Source organism: Stegodyphus dumicola, chromosome 3 (assembly GCF_044657685.1).
Source record: "Stegodyphus dumicola isolate Sdum_Otavi_A_Nest chromosome 3, ASM4465768v1".
Taxonomy (NCBI): domain Eukaryota; kingdom Metazoa; phylum Arthropoda; class Arachnida; order Araneae; family Eresidae; genus Stegodyphus; species Stegodyphus dumicola.
The window spans coordinates 28258563-28277019 of record NC_140770.1 but is presented as its reverse complement, the minus strand read 5'-3'; the positions used below and the strand labels follow the sequence as shown (position 1 = coordinate 28277019).

At 31.7% G+C, this 18457-nt stretch overlaps 1 protein-coding gene across 2 annotated transcripts in view; it reads left to right on the top strand.

Annotated features, from left to right (window-relative positions):
- Nucleotides 1-18457, top strand: part of LOC118204248 (uncharacterized) — a 62810-nt gene that overhangs the window by 26338 nt on the left and 18015 nt on the right. Inside the window, exons 4-6 of one of the 2 annotated variants that reach the window (XM_085812679.1) lie at nucleotides 4551-4680; nucleotides 8558-8653; nucleotides 12865-12996. In XM_085812679.1, coding sequence (XP_085668805.1) covers nucleotides 4551-4680; nucleotides 8558-8653; nucleotides 12865-12996 — 358 coding nt within the window. Of the gene's footprint in view, nucleotides 1-4550; nucleotides 4681-8551; nucleotides 8654-12864; nucleotides 12997-18457 lie in introns of both variants that reach the window. The other variant, XM_085812678.1, reaches the window with a different exon arrangement.

Sequence of the window (18457 nt, the reverse complement as noted above, 5' to 3'; positions counted from 1 at the left end):
ACTTGCCAATGTAATAGAAAATATCATCTCCTTTGGCTGCAATAACAGCAGTTACTTTATTAGTATCATGATCCATTTGTTACTTCTGAAATATGTCTCTATTCTTGCTGAAGAGCAGCAGTTTTTTTTTTCTGTCAATGAATTTGACCATTGTAACCTGCCTTGTTAATAAATTTCAATTCACATCGCATTTGTTCTGTAGGATTTAAATCAGAGTTTTGAGCTGAGCAGTCCACTTGCTCATCATCCATATAAGAAAAACTTCATATTTAGAACATGTATATGAGTAGGAGCCTTATAGTGAAAGAAGGGAAGCATGCAGAGCATGTAGTTGCTAAGGCACAGCATAGATTACCTATCCTTAAACACTTAACAGGTGTTTAAATGGGTTGTGGTAGAGAGACTCTCAACTCAATGTATAAAATGTATATTCGACCAATACTAAATTATTGCTGTGAGATATTGATCTCGGCTACACGAGATGTGATACAACGTCAGGAGGTATTCCAAAATCAGGCACTGCACATTATAACCGGAGCTGCTAAAATGACTTCCATTCTGGCAAATGCATTTGGTATCGGCAAACCAACCAATGACAAACCTGATTCAGAAAAATGCTCCCATTCTTTTCCGGAGACTTATTCGACTACCAAGTAACCCTAATTGGAGAAATTATGATTATAATATAAACAACGAAATCTGAATACTTGAAATAGCTTTCTGCAGTGTGTCTCTCGCCTAGAACAATACAATCTTATAAGAACACTGAAGCAGGCACTGCTGTTTTTGCTAAATCCTGTGGATTATAGCTTCTTTGATGTGCAGTTGGACCTGGAAATGAAAGTAGATAAGAAGGAAATGAGTCCAGAGCAAATAAGAGCTAGCTTTGTAAACAATTGAGCAGTGTTTTCCAGCTAAGGAATGGATGCCTGTATATATACATGGATGGCTCTTTGACCTATAGTATCTAGGGGTCTGGATCTGGAGTTTTTAGCAAGCTTTTCAGTTTCTACATACCAGTAGGGGCTCACTCCACACACTTTGATGGAGAACTGAAAGCCATTCATGTGGCTGTCCAACAATTATCATCGAGACAGCTCATTCAGGAGAGCTGTGGTACTGTCTGATTCGACTTCAACAATACAGGCCATCTCCTCTTACCAAGAGGTAAGAACATATGCGTTCAACAGTGTCAGGAAGCCATAAAAGAACTTTCCTACAAGATATCTTTTCAATGGGTACCTTCACTCTGTGTTATTTATGGGAATGAGATGGCTGATATGTAGCGAAAAAAGGGGCTACAGTTCTCCAAAAGCCAAAAACAAGTGCAAGCCTCCATTCTGTTAAGCTTCTGACATCGCTAACATATCAAAAGACTTTTAGAGATTTTGCTACTTGGGCTTGTGATGACAAGCCTTGGAGTGTTCTTCCAACAAACCCAGGTTTTGTTCCTGACCACTCGCGAACAGCTGCGGTTTCATCTTTTAGGCTTTTGACGGGGCATGACTGTCTACAGAATCATTTATTTCGTACTGAACAAGCTGATTCGCCATTGTGTGTTTTATGTAATAATGGACAACCAATAACGGTGGAACATTTGGACAAGTTTGAAGCACTGAACAAATTTTTCTAGTAGATTTCAGCGCTATTGGCAAGCAAAAAGCAGGGCTGCACATGTTACACAGGATGGATTACTCTGAATTATCTGAAGTAATAAATGCATCTACGGAGTTGCCAACTCTCCTGATTTTCGACCGTTCTCCCGCCAACCCGATTTACGATATATTTATCCTGACTTTTTCTTATTCTTAAAATTTCTCATGATTTTTATGGAACTTGGCTGAATACTTTGTTATATGAACAAAAAACAAAAGTCATTTTGGACGTCTGAAAGCAATTGAATTTTCTCTAGATTATATCTAAAACAAAACCTTGTGAATTAGATAACTTCTGCTTTGGGAGTGAGAGCATATACGTATCCAGAAACATCGTTCTCCAATGGGCATGCGCTCCGCTGCGTGCCATCTGGCATATATTAGTCATTCAAGACAAAGCAAGCTGTTATTTGGATGTTCTTTAGTTATTTCGGTCATTTTGTTCTGAGTTGTGTGAGTACACGTGCCTTCGAAAATAGTTTTAGAAATTATCATTTTTTGTTATGTCTGCGAGAAAGGTGAAATACTCGTGTACGTTTCAAAAATCGTACACAGTTGATTTTCCTTCCGTTATTTCTTCAAAGAAATGTAATAAATTTGCGATGTGTACTGCCTGTCGTTGCGATTTTTCGATTTCGCACAGTGGAAGGGCGGATGTTCTCGAACATGTGCGTTCACAAAAACACAAGAACAACATGAGTTGTTTTGAAAAAAAAATGAAAAATTAAATTTTTCTTCGGAAACAAAGGACCAAAAGTTATTAATGCAGAATGTCTGTTCTGTGCCTTTTTACTGGAGCACAACCTGCCACTGTGCCACAGCTGAAAAAGGGGCTGCAGCTTCTTTACCAATAAATGTGGATGAACACATTGTTGATATTTATGATTATCTTGAAAGGAGTTCTAAAATGAAGGAAAAATTGAAACAGTTCCAACAGTTGCATAACAGCAGTTTGCAAGTAGAAAACTTGGTTGAAGTTATAAAATCAGCTAGGATTTGACACCCAGTGGAGTTTAATTGAAAACTGAAAAATGCTGATGGAATTTTAAAATATAGTGAACTGTCTAGAATTATGTTGGCCATCTTGACAATTGTTCCCCATAGTAATGCAGAGTGTGAGAGGATTTTCAGTGTTGCGAAAATGAAGACTAAATTTAGATCTAATATTAGTGATGACACGTTAGAAAAACTTTTATTAGCGAAAGCAGTCCTACGTGGCAATTGCTATGAACAAAATTGTGAAGTTTCTTTCTTAAAGAAAGCAAAATCTGCCACTGTTTATAACATAGGTACAAAAACTGATTAAAATGTTTTTTTCTTTTTTTTCTTAAATGGTGCAAGTAATAAAAATGTTTTTTATGTGTAAGGAATTTTTGTGTTGCTTGCATTTAAGAATTAGTTACTATTTAACGTTAATTCATTATTAGAAACTATATTTTCATCATTTAAAAAGTATTTTTTAACATTGTGAAAAATATCCCGATTTCTTAAAAAAATCTCCTGATTTTTGAGTGTCATAGGTTGGCAAGTATGCACCTACATTCAAATTTCCCTTCACAGGGACCAGGGACCAAACCATGAGAAATGGGATCATACCATAATGCTTCATGTACCAAATTTGACTTGACTGAAAAACAATATATTCCGATAAATGCTATTAATCTAGCATTCTCCATATTAAAATGAGTAGTGGATACTTAGCAACATATCAGTCTTGCTCCAGGCTCTAGTTGCATGATTTTCTTTATATTAAAAAGATACTCTTAGCTATGGCTCTTCTCTGTAGTACAGATTGTTAGTTGTAGATCCAAACTTAAGTGGTTAATGTGACTTTAATTAAGCAGGTATAATTCCTCAGCTTTGCAACAGTATCATTCGTAGTTCAATGTGTGGTACTTTCCACAGTGGAAACAACTGATCACATCTTCTGTTTCAGACTCACTGAATTAATATTTCCTACCAAATCCACATTTTAAATTTGTTATATTATCTCTTACCCTCTGTTTTCCTTTCTATCCATTTCGGTTACATTGTTATGTAGGTAAGTAAATCTATTTTCCCAGAGTTCTTCAGATACCTTTGATCACATAGTATATATGTAAAGAGTGAAATACTCTTCATATTATTCCCACAATTTTTTTAGTTACTTTGAGATTTCAGAATTTGTTTGCTGAAAAGTATTAAAGTTTCTCTCTTTTTTTCATCAGTTCTGGTGTTGATTCGTAATAGATGATATATGCTAAAAATGAAGGCATTAGCACTTTCCTTATTACGCTAAGAAACTTCTCAAATAAGAACATTTTTTTTTTCAGTTACATATCTGGTTATTCCTCTTTCCCCTTCAATCTAAAATTAGTTTCTTCTTTTTACTTCTTTCTCTCATCTTGGCATACATTTTGTTGTTTGAAATATGCTTGTAACTCACTTCTCTTAATCCATCATGAACAATTAATCCATCATTTATTAATGCATCATGAACATTGAACATACAACTGTTGGAGTAAGTATTCAGTAAATAAATTTGAAGTGAATAATCCCTATTATATATTTAACTTTATAATTTGTTATGAATTTTTAAATACTTTAAATTTATATTTTTGACTCTTATTTCAAGTGCATTTTTTGTAGCACTCTTTCTGCCCATTCTAATTATGATTCTGTAGGAAAAATTGTATCTAAACATAAATTTAGTCAGTTCGTTCAAAGAATTTCTGTTTGTTATTAGTCATCCTTAAATCTTGTCTCTGATCAGTTATTATTTTCTTAAGAGATTTTTACTTAAAGATATTATTTTTAGTACCTTATGCATAATGCTTTTATGTTATATGTAGCTTCTTCTCTCCTCCTCTTTTTTGAGTTGTATTAGTCTTATTTTGGAATGTTCATATTTTACAGGGCACGTGGAAATGTGAATTATGCAGCTTAGATTTCACTTCTCATATACCTTTGGAAATGCATCTTCGAGGAGCAAAGCATGCAAAAAAATTGAAAGCACAAAATGCTTTGCAAGCTATTAAAACCCAAGGTATTATTCATTACAAATATGAAGGGTGTCCTAAAAGTCTGATCTTGCAGGAGAAGCATAAAAAAGAGCTCTTTCCTTGTTTTATTATTTATATTGCTATGTATGGTAAACTTTATTCACTAGATATTTACTTATTTCCAAACACATAGAAGCTTTGGTTATGATGTTATTGTGTATAATGTATGTGCTAATTGTGAAGCTAAGAAATAACAAATAATTTTTTTAAAAATTCTTTTAAAGTCAAACTTTTATGACACTCTGTGTAGAATGGCTTATTTTTTAAAAAAATTAATCACAAGTACTACAATTTTTGCTTTTTTTAAATCCTGACTATATACAGTTTGTCTATCATAAGAAAAGCTCTTGCCAGTTAGTCTGCAGCTGTCTGCTGCCGTAGAAATGAACTTTGACCCATTTTTTGTAGGCGTGTCTAAAGACAAATGATAACTCTTTTCCGCTCAGCCAACAGTTGCCAAAAGGAAAATAACAGTAAAGCAACCCTTGGGTCGCCCCTATTTGAAATATGCTAGCGTTGTTGCTATAGCGACCGTCTGACGGGAGCTGTTCTTCTCGTAGACAGACAGTACCAGTGTAGTAATAGGGGAAAAATATAATTAACCAGAATGTAATAAAAAGCAAATAAAAATATGGTATTAATTGAATAAAAATTTAGTTTATAAATTCATATTTTGAAATTTCTCCTTAATTTTATAAAGAAATAAGAAGTAATAGATTCATTTTTATACTTAGTGTAAGGATCATTGAATCTTTTTGATAAAATTTATTCATGAAAGCTGCTTTGTGTGATTTCATGAATTCTGATTTGCACCATATTCAATAATATTAATACACCATGTCTACAAAGTTTCTTACCCAGCCCTTATTTTCTTGACAATTGGTTGAAAAGATTTATTTCCAATTAAAAAATGTTTTAAATGATGCATATATTTGTGTATGAGATTTTAAAATTAATTAAAAAGTCTACTTTGTAAAAGTTACAAAATCTAAATTTTCATACATTCCTTCAGTCCGGATACTAATATTTAGAAACATTTTATGTCATTATAAAAAAGAAAATGAAAAAAGTATGACTCTTACATGACAAAAGTTCACCAAGGTATTTCATTTTAAAGATATTCATTCCAGATATTCAAGAGCCATGATTAATCAAAAGTGAAATGTTTGTACACATTTAAAAAATAAAATATCTCTTTAAGAACAGTTTTCTGATTTTAACAGATTAAGTAGCAAGCATTGCTTTGCAGACTGTTATGGAAAGTATTGATCACTGCACGTTTTTCAAAAGAGAGATCTTATTCACAGAATCTTGTAGAATTTGTGTTCCAAAAATCTCAGCGGACTTTAGTATCAGTATCTACCCAAATATGTTGAATTTTTTGTATGGTTATTAAATTATGATTCCAAGGTAATAAAGGATTATTATACTAATAACATATTTTTGCATTTGAAAACTTATAAATAACTCATGTTAAAACTTGTTTGGCATACCAGTTATAACAAAGTTATAAATTAAAGAATATTACGTATTAGTCACAAAAAAAGTATCATTGAATGGCATTTAAGGAGGGAAATGAACCCTCAAATTATTCTAATTTGTTAATTTAACCTCTCATGGCAAGTTGAAAATGAAGTCATATATCCAAAGTCATATATCCAAAATATATCCAAGTATTGAAATTAAATATCTCGGGCAATTTTTATCATGTGAGAGTCAAACTTTTCTGTTTTTTACTATTTTAATGAGTATAAAATTTTCCTAAAAAGAAGTATAAGGATCAGATAATCATTTTCAAAATTACATTTTGTAATTTTTATAAATTTTATTTAAAAAATACTAGCAAAAATGAATATTTGTATCATTTAAAAGATTTTTGTAATTCGAAGTGTATATCTACAATCAGTGGTTCTGAAAATATAAAGGCTGGGTAATGAGTTTTGTGATCATGGTATGTATTATAACCATTGTTGTAATAAATCATATGTTTAAGATCCTTTTGTGCATTTTACCATATAAGAATTTTTTGTTTTTGAGAAAATTCTCTCTCTCTTTTTTAAATCTTGTGTTTTTTAAATAGGTTTCACCAGAATATTTATATTCACTGATATATTTCATGAAGGAGTAGGATTTACCATTAATTTCTATACTGTATCAATACTGTTCTATACTGTATCAATACTGTTCTATACTGTATCAAAGCCAATTTACATCTTTCAGTATTGTGCAATTAAGCAGTATATTAAAATATATTAGTAAAGTAATATTTAAACTACGAGGGGTGATCCAAAAAAACGTTTACAAGGCAAATGAGAAAGTATTTATTAACAATAGAAACAAGTTACAAATGGGAATCAAGAGACACATCTGGCCTTCACTTTTCCACATAGTCGCCAAACCTGTTTAGGCATTTGTCAAAACGTTCGACCAACTTGTTTATCCCGTCTTGGTAGTAATCAAAGGCTCTGCTCATTGAGCCATTTCTCGGCAGCTGTTTTCACTGCATCGTCTGAGGTGAACCGTGTTCCGGATAAGTATCGCTTCAATGCCGGAAAAATGAAATAGTCATTTGTAGCCAAATTGGGGCTGTATGGGGGGTGATTCCAGACCTCCCACTTGAACCTTTGCAGCAATTCCTGAGTCTGGCGAGCTGTATGGGGCCTGGCATTGTCATGCAGAAGAATGACGCCTTTGCTCAGTCATCCAGGCCGTTTGCGTTGGATGGCTTTACGCAATTTCGTTAAGGTGGCACAATAACGATCGGCCTTAATGGTATGGTCACGCTCCAAATACTCGATTACGCAGGACAACACCAGTCGTATCCCAGAAAACGGTTGCCATCACTTTACCGGCAGAGGGTGCGACCTTAAACTTCTTCCTCGTCCGTGATCCAGCGCATTTCCACTCCATCGTGGCTCTTTTGGATGTGGCGGTGAAATGATGAAGCCATGTTTCATCACCGGTAACGATGCGATCAATGAAGTGTTGGCCATCTGAATGGTATCGCTGAAGAAATGTGAGGCTGCACATCATTCAAGTGGCCTTATGCTCCGCGGACAACGCACATGAAACCCAGCGGGCACAAACTTTGGAATATCGCAACTCATCGGTTACGATACGCTGAACGCTACCATAACTCAGGTCCAACTCTGAGACAATCACACGCACAGTTACTCGTCAATCCCTTTGGATGATTTCTTCAACACATGCCGTGTTGATATCCGTCCTTGAAGAACTTGGACGGCTGCTCGCTTCCATATTGCGGTTTTCCACATGCTCCCTGCCCGCTTGATAAGAATGACACCAATTCTCTACCTGTTGTCTACTCATTGCTTTGCCCCCGTATACCTCAACGATTCGTCTGTGAATTTCGGATGCGACCACATTCTTGGCCCATAAGAATCGAATTATGGCTTGCACCTCTATGCGAGACCACTTTTCTAGACATCATGCCATTACTGTCGCTCGTAAGTGTCTGCATACTGCTGCTACTTACTCGTAGAACAACTGTAGGACAGCTAGCGCCATCTATCAACCACCCTGGATGGAAATATTCGCTCCACAATTATTACGTTTCAAATGCTTCTGCTTGTAAACTTTTCTTTGGATTAACCTATGTATAATGGTGAGTCTAAGAGCAAATTAGGATAAATGAGCTTAAAAAAGTAATTAAAATTAGATAAAATGCAGAACAGATTTTTTTTCATTACATGTCAAAGGGCTAAAATAATTTTAACAAATATTTAATTTGCAATTTTCATGTTACTCAGACTTCAGTTATTAAATTATTTATACTTTGTTGTAAATTTATTTTTGATTTTCTATTTATGTATCTTTTATTCATTATCTTCCTAGTTTCAGAAGGTCAAGACATAAATACACAAGGGAAATCATTTCGTTGTGAATTATGCAATGTTAATGCAAATAGTTCTTTGCAATTGCAGACTCATTTGGAAGGTAAGGCATGTTTTATTGGTACATCAATTACTAGATTAATTTGCTGGATAATGTTTTGTGCATTTTGTTTAAGTTGCATTAAATATCCCCTTCCTTAAATCGATGTCTAGATGCAAGATTCTATACTTTTATGTAAGATAGTCTATAATATATTTAGAAACTGATTTAAATGTACATTTTCTCTGAATTCTAGATCACAGCAAAAATTTTGTTCTCAGTAGTTTGCTTGTACTTATGCAGAGATTGTGATTCCTTATCAGAATCTCTGTATAATTCTTCTCCTTTTTAAGAGCATAGCCTATTAAACCTGACTACTTTTATTTCGGGGGGGGGGGAACTGTTACTATGCTATATTGTTAGTCTTCTCTGAACAGAAATGTCACTGTTTATTCAGTAATAAAGTTTTCTTCCACTTTGTGGGCATTATTTTGTTCTGTAAACAAGTATTTTGCTGTTCAGTTAATAACTGAAAGATCTTCACGTTATAAGGTAATGTTTTGGAAAGTAAAATCAAGTCAAATTATAAGCTGTTGCCTGTTCATGAAACAGCAGATATTTAATTTATTTTCCAAATTATAAAAAATGCATTGCCTGCCAATATGCAGTAAAAGTTCAATAGTGTTGTATCCAGTGGTTTGATATAACTAATAATCCAATACCCCTTTGTCGAACACTCCTACTATAAGGTGGTTATTACAGTAGAAACTCTATTAGCCAGGTCTCGGGTAACCCAACTAACAATCAGTGTAAAGAAATAATTGGGAAAACGTAGAAATATTTAAATGAGTATAGTAAAAACCAGAGCTTTTGAAGATTTTATCAGTGATAGAGTTTTCGGCCTTTTTTTTATCGTAATGGGTGCACAGACTTCCTACTGTGCATTACAGCAAAAATATGTTTACATGAGTTAAAAATAAAAGCTGTGCTAACTGCCAGTTAAATCTTAGACTTGTTGCAAAAAGATAAAAGAATGGATAAATGTAGAAAGCAGCGGAAAAAATATTGAAGTTTTGAGAAAGGAAGAAATCATTTACAACATAGATCTGGAGAACAATAAAAATTGCAATGATAAGGACGAAATGAAAAATGTGAAAATTAGCCATGCCAAAATCTTGATTTTGAATGTTTCTGTGCGTAAAGAGAAGGATGCTTTTGTAGACTGGAATTGAATCTAGGTTGCACTACTAATATTTAATGATTTTAGTGCTTGGCCATTAATAGACACTATGAAACTTTTGAGTAAATATTTTTAATATTTAAAGCTATGTCTTAATACTTCTGTTATGGATTTTTGTTGATTAAAAACTGGCATGATTGCATGGTATCTGATGAATTAAAAAACTGTCACTAAAAAAAGTCAACCTCTTTTTAAAAACATTTCTGATGAAAATGCATGTAAGAAACTTGACAAAATTTCATAGTTTAAGTAAATTTTCATGGAACTTGTTATTCAGTTTTTTATGAATATTTTTGTTATAAGATAAAATGTGGAGATTTGCTTCCTACTTGGAGAATACAGGGAATATTGGGGGGGGTGAAAGTATTACATTGGAGAAATATGAAGAAATGTTGTGTAATGCAAGGAAAATTTTTATCTAATAATAAAGAAATTTGGGTAATCATACAGTATGCAATCTACCATTTTTAGTTAGTATTTCTTTTGTAGAGGTCAGCATTACCATTTCTTGTTGTTTTTAATTATATCTTTTTCGTGCCATTTTATCACATGTTTGAATTTAAAAATACTGTTTTAGTGATGTGTCATCTAAGAAATAATTAACTAAAAGTGGCAGATCGCATACTATATTATTACCAAAATTGTTAAAATATGAGTAGTTTTATCTTTACACTTATTTTTAAAATCGTAAAAAAAAAAAAAAAAAAAAAGTTTCAAGTAACCTTGTTTGGGGGGAGGAAGTGGCGTAATTTAAAATTTAATTTCTGTTAACTTTTTAATGGCCTTCAACAAGCTCAGCTCGCATTACAAATTCACGACTGACGGAAATCATGCATATTTGGGAAGAAAGAATTTCTTAATCTTGCATTCTTCAAAGTGTTAACTGAGTTCTTGATCATCTGAGCTAACATTTCCAGTTACCTGGAGTAATTAAGGTTCTACTGTACTACCATCTTGAAAAGATTAGTTATTGCTTCGTGTGTTTATGCTTTTTTCATTTAGTCATCTTTTGAAACTGTGTATTTATTAATTGCTTGCTTTCTTTCTTTATTTAGAATGTTTTCAAACTTGATAAAAATATTGATAAAGGAATAAAAATGGAAATGTGAAATTAACACCTCAATAGAAGTTGTATAATATTGTTATAAATTTCTGTTAATATTTGAATGCATTTGATTGTATTATTTTTTATGTATTGTTATAGCTTTTGTATTATTTAAATTTACTTGTTTGTTGCATTTTAGGGTTTATTTGTGCATAATTGAATTTATAGCTGTGTATTTTATATATAAGCAAAAGTTTCTGTAGTAGAATTGTAGATCTGGTAATCCTGAATCGAACTGTTTGATGACTTTTGACAATTTTTTGTTGGTATTGTAGATTTTTTTGATTCTGAATCGACCAGTTTGATGACATTTAACAATTTTTTGCTAAATTTGCAACTTTTTGAAAATTTCAGGAAAATTCATTTTTGAAGCTTTTGGAGCAAGCTTCTCCTAAGCTTCGAAAAGGATTGAGTAGCATCATATAAGTATGGTTCCAACAACCTGCAGTTTTTTAATCAGTTCTGAATTAGTTCAGTATGTGGTTCCAAGATTTAAATTAAGTTTTAGAGTTTACTTTGTGAGTGTGTTGATACTTGATATTTCTTGTGATTTAAGCAAGATTTGCCTAATCTGCATTTTCTTTGAGTTATTTACTGTTTATTTTTATTGTGTAGCTTTGTTTAAGATTAATTGTTAGTTCCTTCTTGCTCATCTGGAGTAGTTATTTGATCTCCACAAACCCATAGATCCAACTGCGAGTTATTCAGAACTTCAAGTGTTAATATATGAATTAGTTTTTGCAAAAGTTATTAAACTGTGATTGCAGTATCAGAAACCATAAAGATTAATTCAGTATAAAAGGTGCAATTCTAACTATCTCGATTACTCGAAAACATGTAAACAACACAGTGTTATAAAATGCTTGGCAAAAACTGTAGCTAAATGACGTATAGCAAAATTATGCCGAAGGTTGATTCAGTAATCAATTACTCAGAATTGCTGAAAATAGTTGAAATCCTTTCTTGAAACAGTCCATTAATCACACTTTCTGAAAAGAAAATAATGTAATGAAACAAAATTATAAAAATGCATGAATTTTTGAAGTATGTTGTTTACAGATGCCGAGCTTCTGGTTAGTATACCACTACCTATATTGTAGAAGAATGAATTAATATCATAGTTAAGAGTGCATTGAAATAATATGTAGCAACATATTACTAGTGATCAAGAGTCATCAGCGATCATCTAGCAGCTCCACCATTGGCTGATTGCTTAAGATTTTTTAATACTGGGAATTCAGCCTTTTCTGAGTTAGAACAGCCTGCTTGCACAGTTGATTTTCATTATTTTCTTCATGTGTAATGTGAATACATGCCAGTTTTCCTCAGAATATCCTCCAAGACAGCATTCTATTAGGTTAGGTAGAAATATATATATTAAAAAAAAAAAAAAAAAAAAAAAAAAAAATTTAGTAACCAATAAATTTTAATAATGAAATGCATTTGCAAGTAAATTTTATTCACTAAATGTAATTCACATTAGGTAATATGAAAAAAAAGTCACAATGCCTCATTTTGTTCCAGCATTCCAGTATATTTGATAATCTGGCTTTATTGAATTACTGAACATGCCAGATTATTCGACATTTCCTGTATTAAGTGGATAGTTTAAAATCAATCTGTATGTAGTTATATTTGGTAACAAATATTTGTACTATTGTTAGTGAAAAATGGGGTTCTGATTTTTATGTTCCTATTCTGAACATTTCTCATTCTCACTTTTAATCTGTGCAGATACAACTTGGTTCCTCCTAGTAAGCATTCTCACCCCTCCTTTTTTCTTCAGTTATATATTGTGCATTGTATTTATTTTTGAATTATAATATTATAGGACTAAAAATAGGGATCATACTTTAAATGAAAATAGTTAATGCTTTGGATCTATATTAATAAATTCTTTTGAAACTTCTAAATTATTTATTACTTTAGGAACTAAACATAAGTCCAAAGTGCAACAATTACAGCAGCCAAAAGAAGTTAAAACAGCAGGATCAGAGGAATCCAAACCTGAAGGAGAAGCAGCTGCACCGCTTCCAACAACTACACAAGTGAATGGCAAGAGTGAGTCGTAGCATTCTTTTAATGTGAACTTATTTAAATTCTCAGAAATTTCATTTTTATTTTGTACTGTTTGAAGTAAAATATGCTTTTTTTTATGCTCTCCATATTAATACCACATAAGAATTACTTTAAAAGAAGTTATTTTTAAGAAGTGATGCTTTGTGGCAGGGTTTATGATTTTATTATCATTTTAAAAATTTTAAATGATTTTATGAATACAGTTTTAAGTAGAAACAACAACACTGATTGATTAAAATTTATAACAGTTTTAAAAAATATGAAATTTCCTTTTATAATTTAGAAATAACACACTTTTTTTGGATGAGAATTTAATGATATATTTTATTTCTTGTCTTTCCCTTTAAAATAAAAGCAGTAACTGTTTTATCTAGTATAAGTATTTATTTCTATTTAAATGTAGTACCAAGTAGATATGAAGAAGTAATTTTATTTCTTGTCTATCCCTTTTAAAATAAAAGCAGTAACTTGTTTTATCTAGTCTGAGTATTTATTTCTATTTAAATGTAGTACCAAATAGATATGAAGAAGTAAAGAAGTAATTAAGATATTGTGTCAATTTTTAAGGAGGATGAATATAATAACACTGGTTTCTGGATATATAACCCTTGTTTAAGGAGGATATATAACCTTGGATAAACCTGGTTATCATTTTGCTAAGAATTACCAAAGTATGGTCCCATTATTATACAGTGTTGTACATTTCAAAACAAAATACACTGATGAGATTAGTTCTGTAAAAGATTTCAGCGTAATTATGGGAGGGGAAAAAACCCCGAGTGCTTTATAAATTGCACGTGAATGCAATTTTAACAAAAATTAACCTGATGAGTGAATCTTTAAAATGATTGGGACACCAATTTTCAGTTTTATCAGTCTCCCAATGATTCCAAAGTCCAAATGATTCCAAGTTTTTGAATGAGCTGCTACAAATATGGAAAGTTATTCTCCACAGATGCTGAAGAAGCATATGCCAGAAATAACTTAGTAATTATATTCAATATATGTTCTATAAAGCTATCCCCAGCAACATATTTTTTCATTCATATTCATTTTCTGCCAATGTATAGGAATCACTTTGTTTTCAATGCTGGAATAAAAAAGAAATTAATAAATTAATACTAATTTTCATTTCTTTACTTTACTTTTTTTTTTTTTTTAATTTTTATAATTCTAAGCTTTGCTGATTGATAAATATTCTGTTTGGGGGAAAAAAAGTTTTTTTTTTCAAAAACATTGAAGTGTTTTCCATAACATGGATGCAAAAGGTATTAAAAAAAAAATTGTGGTGGTCCTAATCGCTTGCTTATAATGAACATTGAAAGCTTGTCATGCATGGGTGATTTAATTTTTTTTTCTATCAAGATCTTCTTTATATCCTTTCAGATATTAACAAACATTTATCCAGTGTAATCTTTTTACTGTTATTTTATCAATTGCCATTGAAATTGGTTTTAAAAGCCTTTAAAGATCTATAGGGTACAAAGTCCGGGAGCTGGACTCGGCGGATTTTTGAGGATTCCAGATTTTAGATCATTAATTTAAATCATTATTTCATATGTTGGAATTAAAAATCTTAAGTAGTATTTATGAAATAAATAAGCATTTATGACCTCAAAGTAATCAAAATTTACCAAAAAAAAAAAAAAAAAAAAAAAAAAAAAAAAAAAATCTGACTATTTATTTTCTTGCTGTGTTAAATATTCTTTCTGTATAAGTTGTCAGATTTTGTATGCTAATACTTTTTCTTTAATTTTATAGACAGACATAATTTCTTCTACAGTATGAAATTCAAATCCTGCAATTACTGTGTTGAAAATTTCCATTAAATTATCTAGTGATTTTTTTTTTTTTTTTTTTTTTTTTTTTTTTTTTTTTTTTTGTGTGTTCTCAACAACAACTCACTTTCTTCACTAATGATAGTGATATTTTCTGAACTGTACTACAGATTTCACCATTTGATTATTGGGGCATTGTAATCATAATGGAGTACTTCTGTTTTTATAATCTTCATTTATTAACACATTTCTTCACAAGTACTATTAATTGGAAATTCACTTTTTTTAATCATAAACAATTTCTAGTAATAAGAATAGTTTATAGATGGCAAACACACTCATCCCATAGCACTTAATGGCCAATACATCATCACATGCCAATAAGCCTGGCAGGGGTATAATGGAAAAGGTATTAACTGTAATTCAAGTATTGAAACAAAAAATCAGTTGTTCTTAATTCAGACAGCACTAAATGGCCTATTTAATTTGCCCTATGAATATCATTTATAAAATATATGTTTAGAAGTTTCTGTTACATTTCTCCTTGTCGACACACACTTCGCAATGCAGTTAGCTTAAGTCTAATTGTTGTCAAGCATATGTCAGCATAAAATATTACCATCCTGTTTGGTATTCAACAACTAATATTAAAAAAAAATATTGTCTTAGATGTCTCTGTGTGAGTCATTTCTGAAGCTGCTGTGAGGTGATAGTCATGTAATGATAAATTATTTTCCAGTTTGCCGTAAGGGTTATATGATATTCAATAGGCATGACATTATTAGCAATGATAGAATGTTTTGGCTTGAGATGATTGCAGAGAAATGAGGCAACTACAGACTCAAGTTATTGATCATGCAAAATTCTGCTAATAAATGATTGCATTTGTATAACAAGGATGTGCTTTATTTATGCCAAAGTGAAATTAAGAAAAAGGACCCTCCACTTGTTTTATTATTAAAAATGCCTAATGTGCATGCATGAGGCATTCAAAAGTCGTTAATTCGGACACCCATAATCCGGACCTCAAAGCTACAAAATTTCTGCGCATGCGTCGCGTCCACGCATGCGCACAGGCGTTTACGAGAGCGCATAAGACCCTTACAGCTGCGAATATGTTTGTGCGCATGCGCGTTTAACGTGTAACGGAGTTATACGCTAAGCTAAAGTTATCTAATTCAGTTAATGTTGCAGATTGCGTTGTTCCTTAATCTTCGAATTGGATCCGGCTTATTATTTTTTGCAGACTGTTAGAGCAATTTTATAAAAGTAAGCTTGAACTTTCGATTATGTCAAATAGAATTTTCGATATATATTTACTACAAAGCGAAAGTATGTTTTGAAATCCGAAATCTGTTTATCAATTTCACGCTGCTCTGCGGCAGAGGGGGGGGGCAGAAACGTCATTATTAGATTATGATAGATTAGAAAGATTATGTCAAATAGAATTTCCGATATATATTTACTAATATGTATCTACAAAGTATGTATCTACAAAGTATTACTAATATGTATCTACAAAGTATTTACTAATATGTATCTACAAAGTACTTTTGTATCTACAAAGCGAAAGTATGTTTTGAAATCCGAAATCTGTTTATCAATTTCACGCGGCGGATTGGAAGTTAATCTGTCAGCACTATCCTTATCTTCAGGGCAGATGTTTTTATTTTATTTGGTTTATAATTCCGTACTAAGTGTAGTATTTCATCTCGATGTACTCCGTCTTTGATATGATTTAAATCAAGTTCCTCGTCATTATAATTCGCTTCCGATAGTGAAGAAAGTGACCCAGAGGTTATTGAAAACGAAAACATTTCGATTGACAAATTAGTCGGTATTCTCAACACAGCAATTATAGGACTTGAACAGCGGAACTTTGTAACTAAACAAGAAATTATGTCTGTTTAATAGAATTAAAGAGAAAGTATTATCACATGAAACGAAGCAACTTACATTGAAGGAAATGTTTAATAAAGTAAACAAATAAATATTAAGCTTTTTCTTTTTGTAAATTTTGATACCCTTTAGATCATAATTGTTCTTTATTTCATAAATTACGGTTTCATATTTTTAATTTTGTAATTTCTGCATGCCATCTTACCAGATTTAAACTGATGATCTATAATCCGGAAAAATCGATAATCCGGAATCGCCGAAGTCCCGACGAGTCCGGATTAACGACTTTTGACTATTGCTCTCAAACTGTAATTCTTTTTCCCTTTACGCTCAAAATTTCTTTAAATATATATTCAGGTTATATGTTAGTTTCTGGATGTTCTGCTATCAAAGCACACGTTATTAAAAATTGCAAGTAAATAAGAAATTAATAGAGTGTGGATCCATCTTTTGCTGTCACTTGATCAGGAATATTATTCATTTATTTTTAAAATATTGCCACTGGAATTGAATGCTGTTTTTTGTGTAATAGCAACAGTCAATCCATATGTTTTGGTCAGCAATTTAATTTATCCTTAAGCTGCTTTTTAATGCTTATATCAGACAAAAAGCAGGCCAATCCAATTCTTAATAAGCCATAGCCGCAGCTGTTAAGATGTAACGAGCAAATCATTTATCAAGTTCAGATGGGTTTTTAATGTCTAATCAATCATTAGCCTTTGCTTATAATTGAATAATCACACTGTAGGATTATATTCATAAAACTCAAATATTTAATTAGTGTTTAATATGACATCATCTCAGTAATACATCATATTCATTTTAAACTATCCATGTTGTATCAAACCAATTAGGTAATGAATCATTTTGTTTCTTTTTGTTAAAATTTTGTTGCCAGGTTTCTAACATAATCCCTCTTCCTTTTGGGAGACTCAAAACTCAGGTGACGTTGTAGAGGTCAAGTCTCTCTGGTATCTTGAAAACATGACCAGATCTAGGTCTGGATCAGGCAGCATTTGGAATCCTCTCATCACTTCTAAGCTGCAAGTTCTATACTGCTGTCAGACATATCACAACACTTTTCTTATTTTGTAAAAAATGATCTCAAGAATTATTATACTGCAATTCTAAAGGAAAAATTCTGTATGTTGGTCTCATTGCAGCACCCATTTATGTCTTGAGTTTAACGGTTGCACTTGCCATCCTCGTTTAAATTGTATAATTTTGCAAGAAGCTAGTATAACTGTTTCTTAAAGTCTTCTTCTATAAGAACAGGATCACCTGATTCGGCAATTCTGTACTGATGCTTCCAATTTTGCTTCTGAATTAACTGGCTAAAATTCAGCAAAAATGTTCATAGTGAATAGTCTCAAATGTTCCCATTAGCTGCATGCTTACACTTGTTTTAATTACTTTTAAACTTTCAATTACAAAGTAAATGATAAGAACTAATTCATACTTTCCATCAGAAAGCATAGGTAAATTATCTTGAAATTGCTTAATGGCTATTTTCTTTTTAGATTTATTTTTAATAGATTCCCTTTTAGGACAAATTAAAAAAAATATATATTTCTATTATATTGCATACACCTATTCTAAAATTCTAAAAGTTAAAAAAAAAAAAAAAAAAAATCCTATTCTAAAAGTTGTAAAAGTATGGCCTAATTTTAAACAAGAAAAGCAAGTTTCTTTCTTCAAAAGTTAATTGTTTTGCTGTAAAACAGGCTTGGTTGGTATGCTTCTTGTCACAACATAAACAGTTAAAA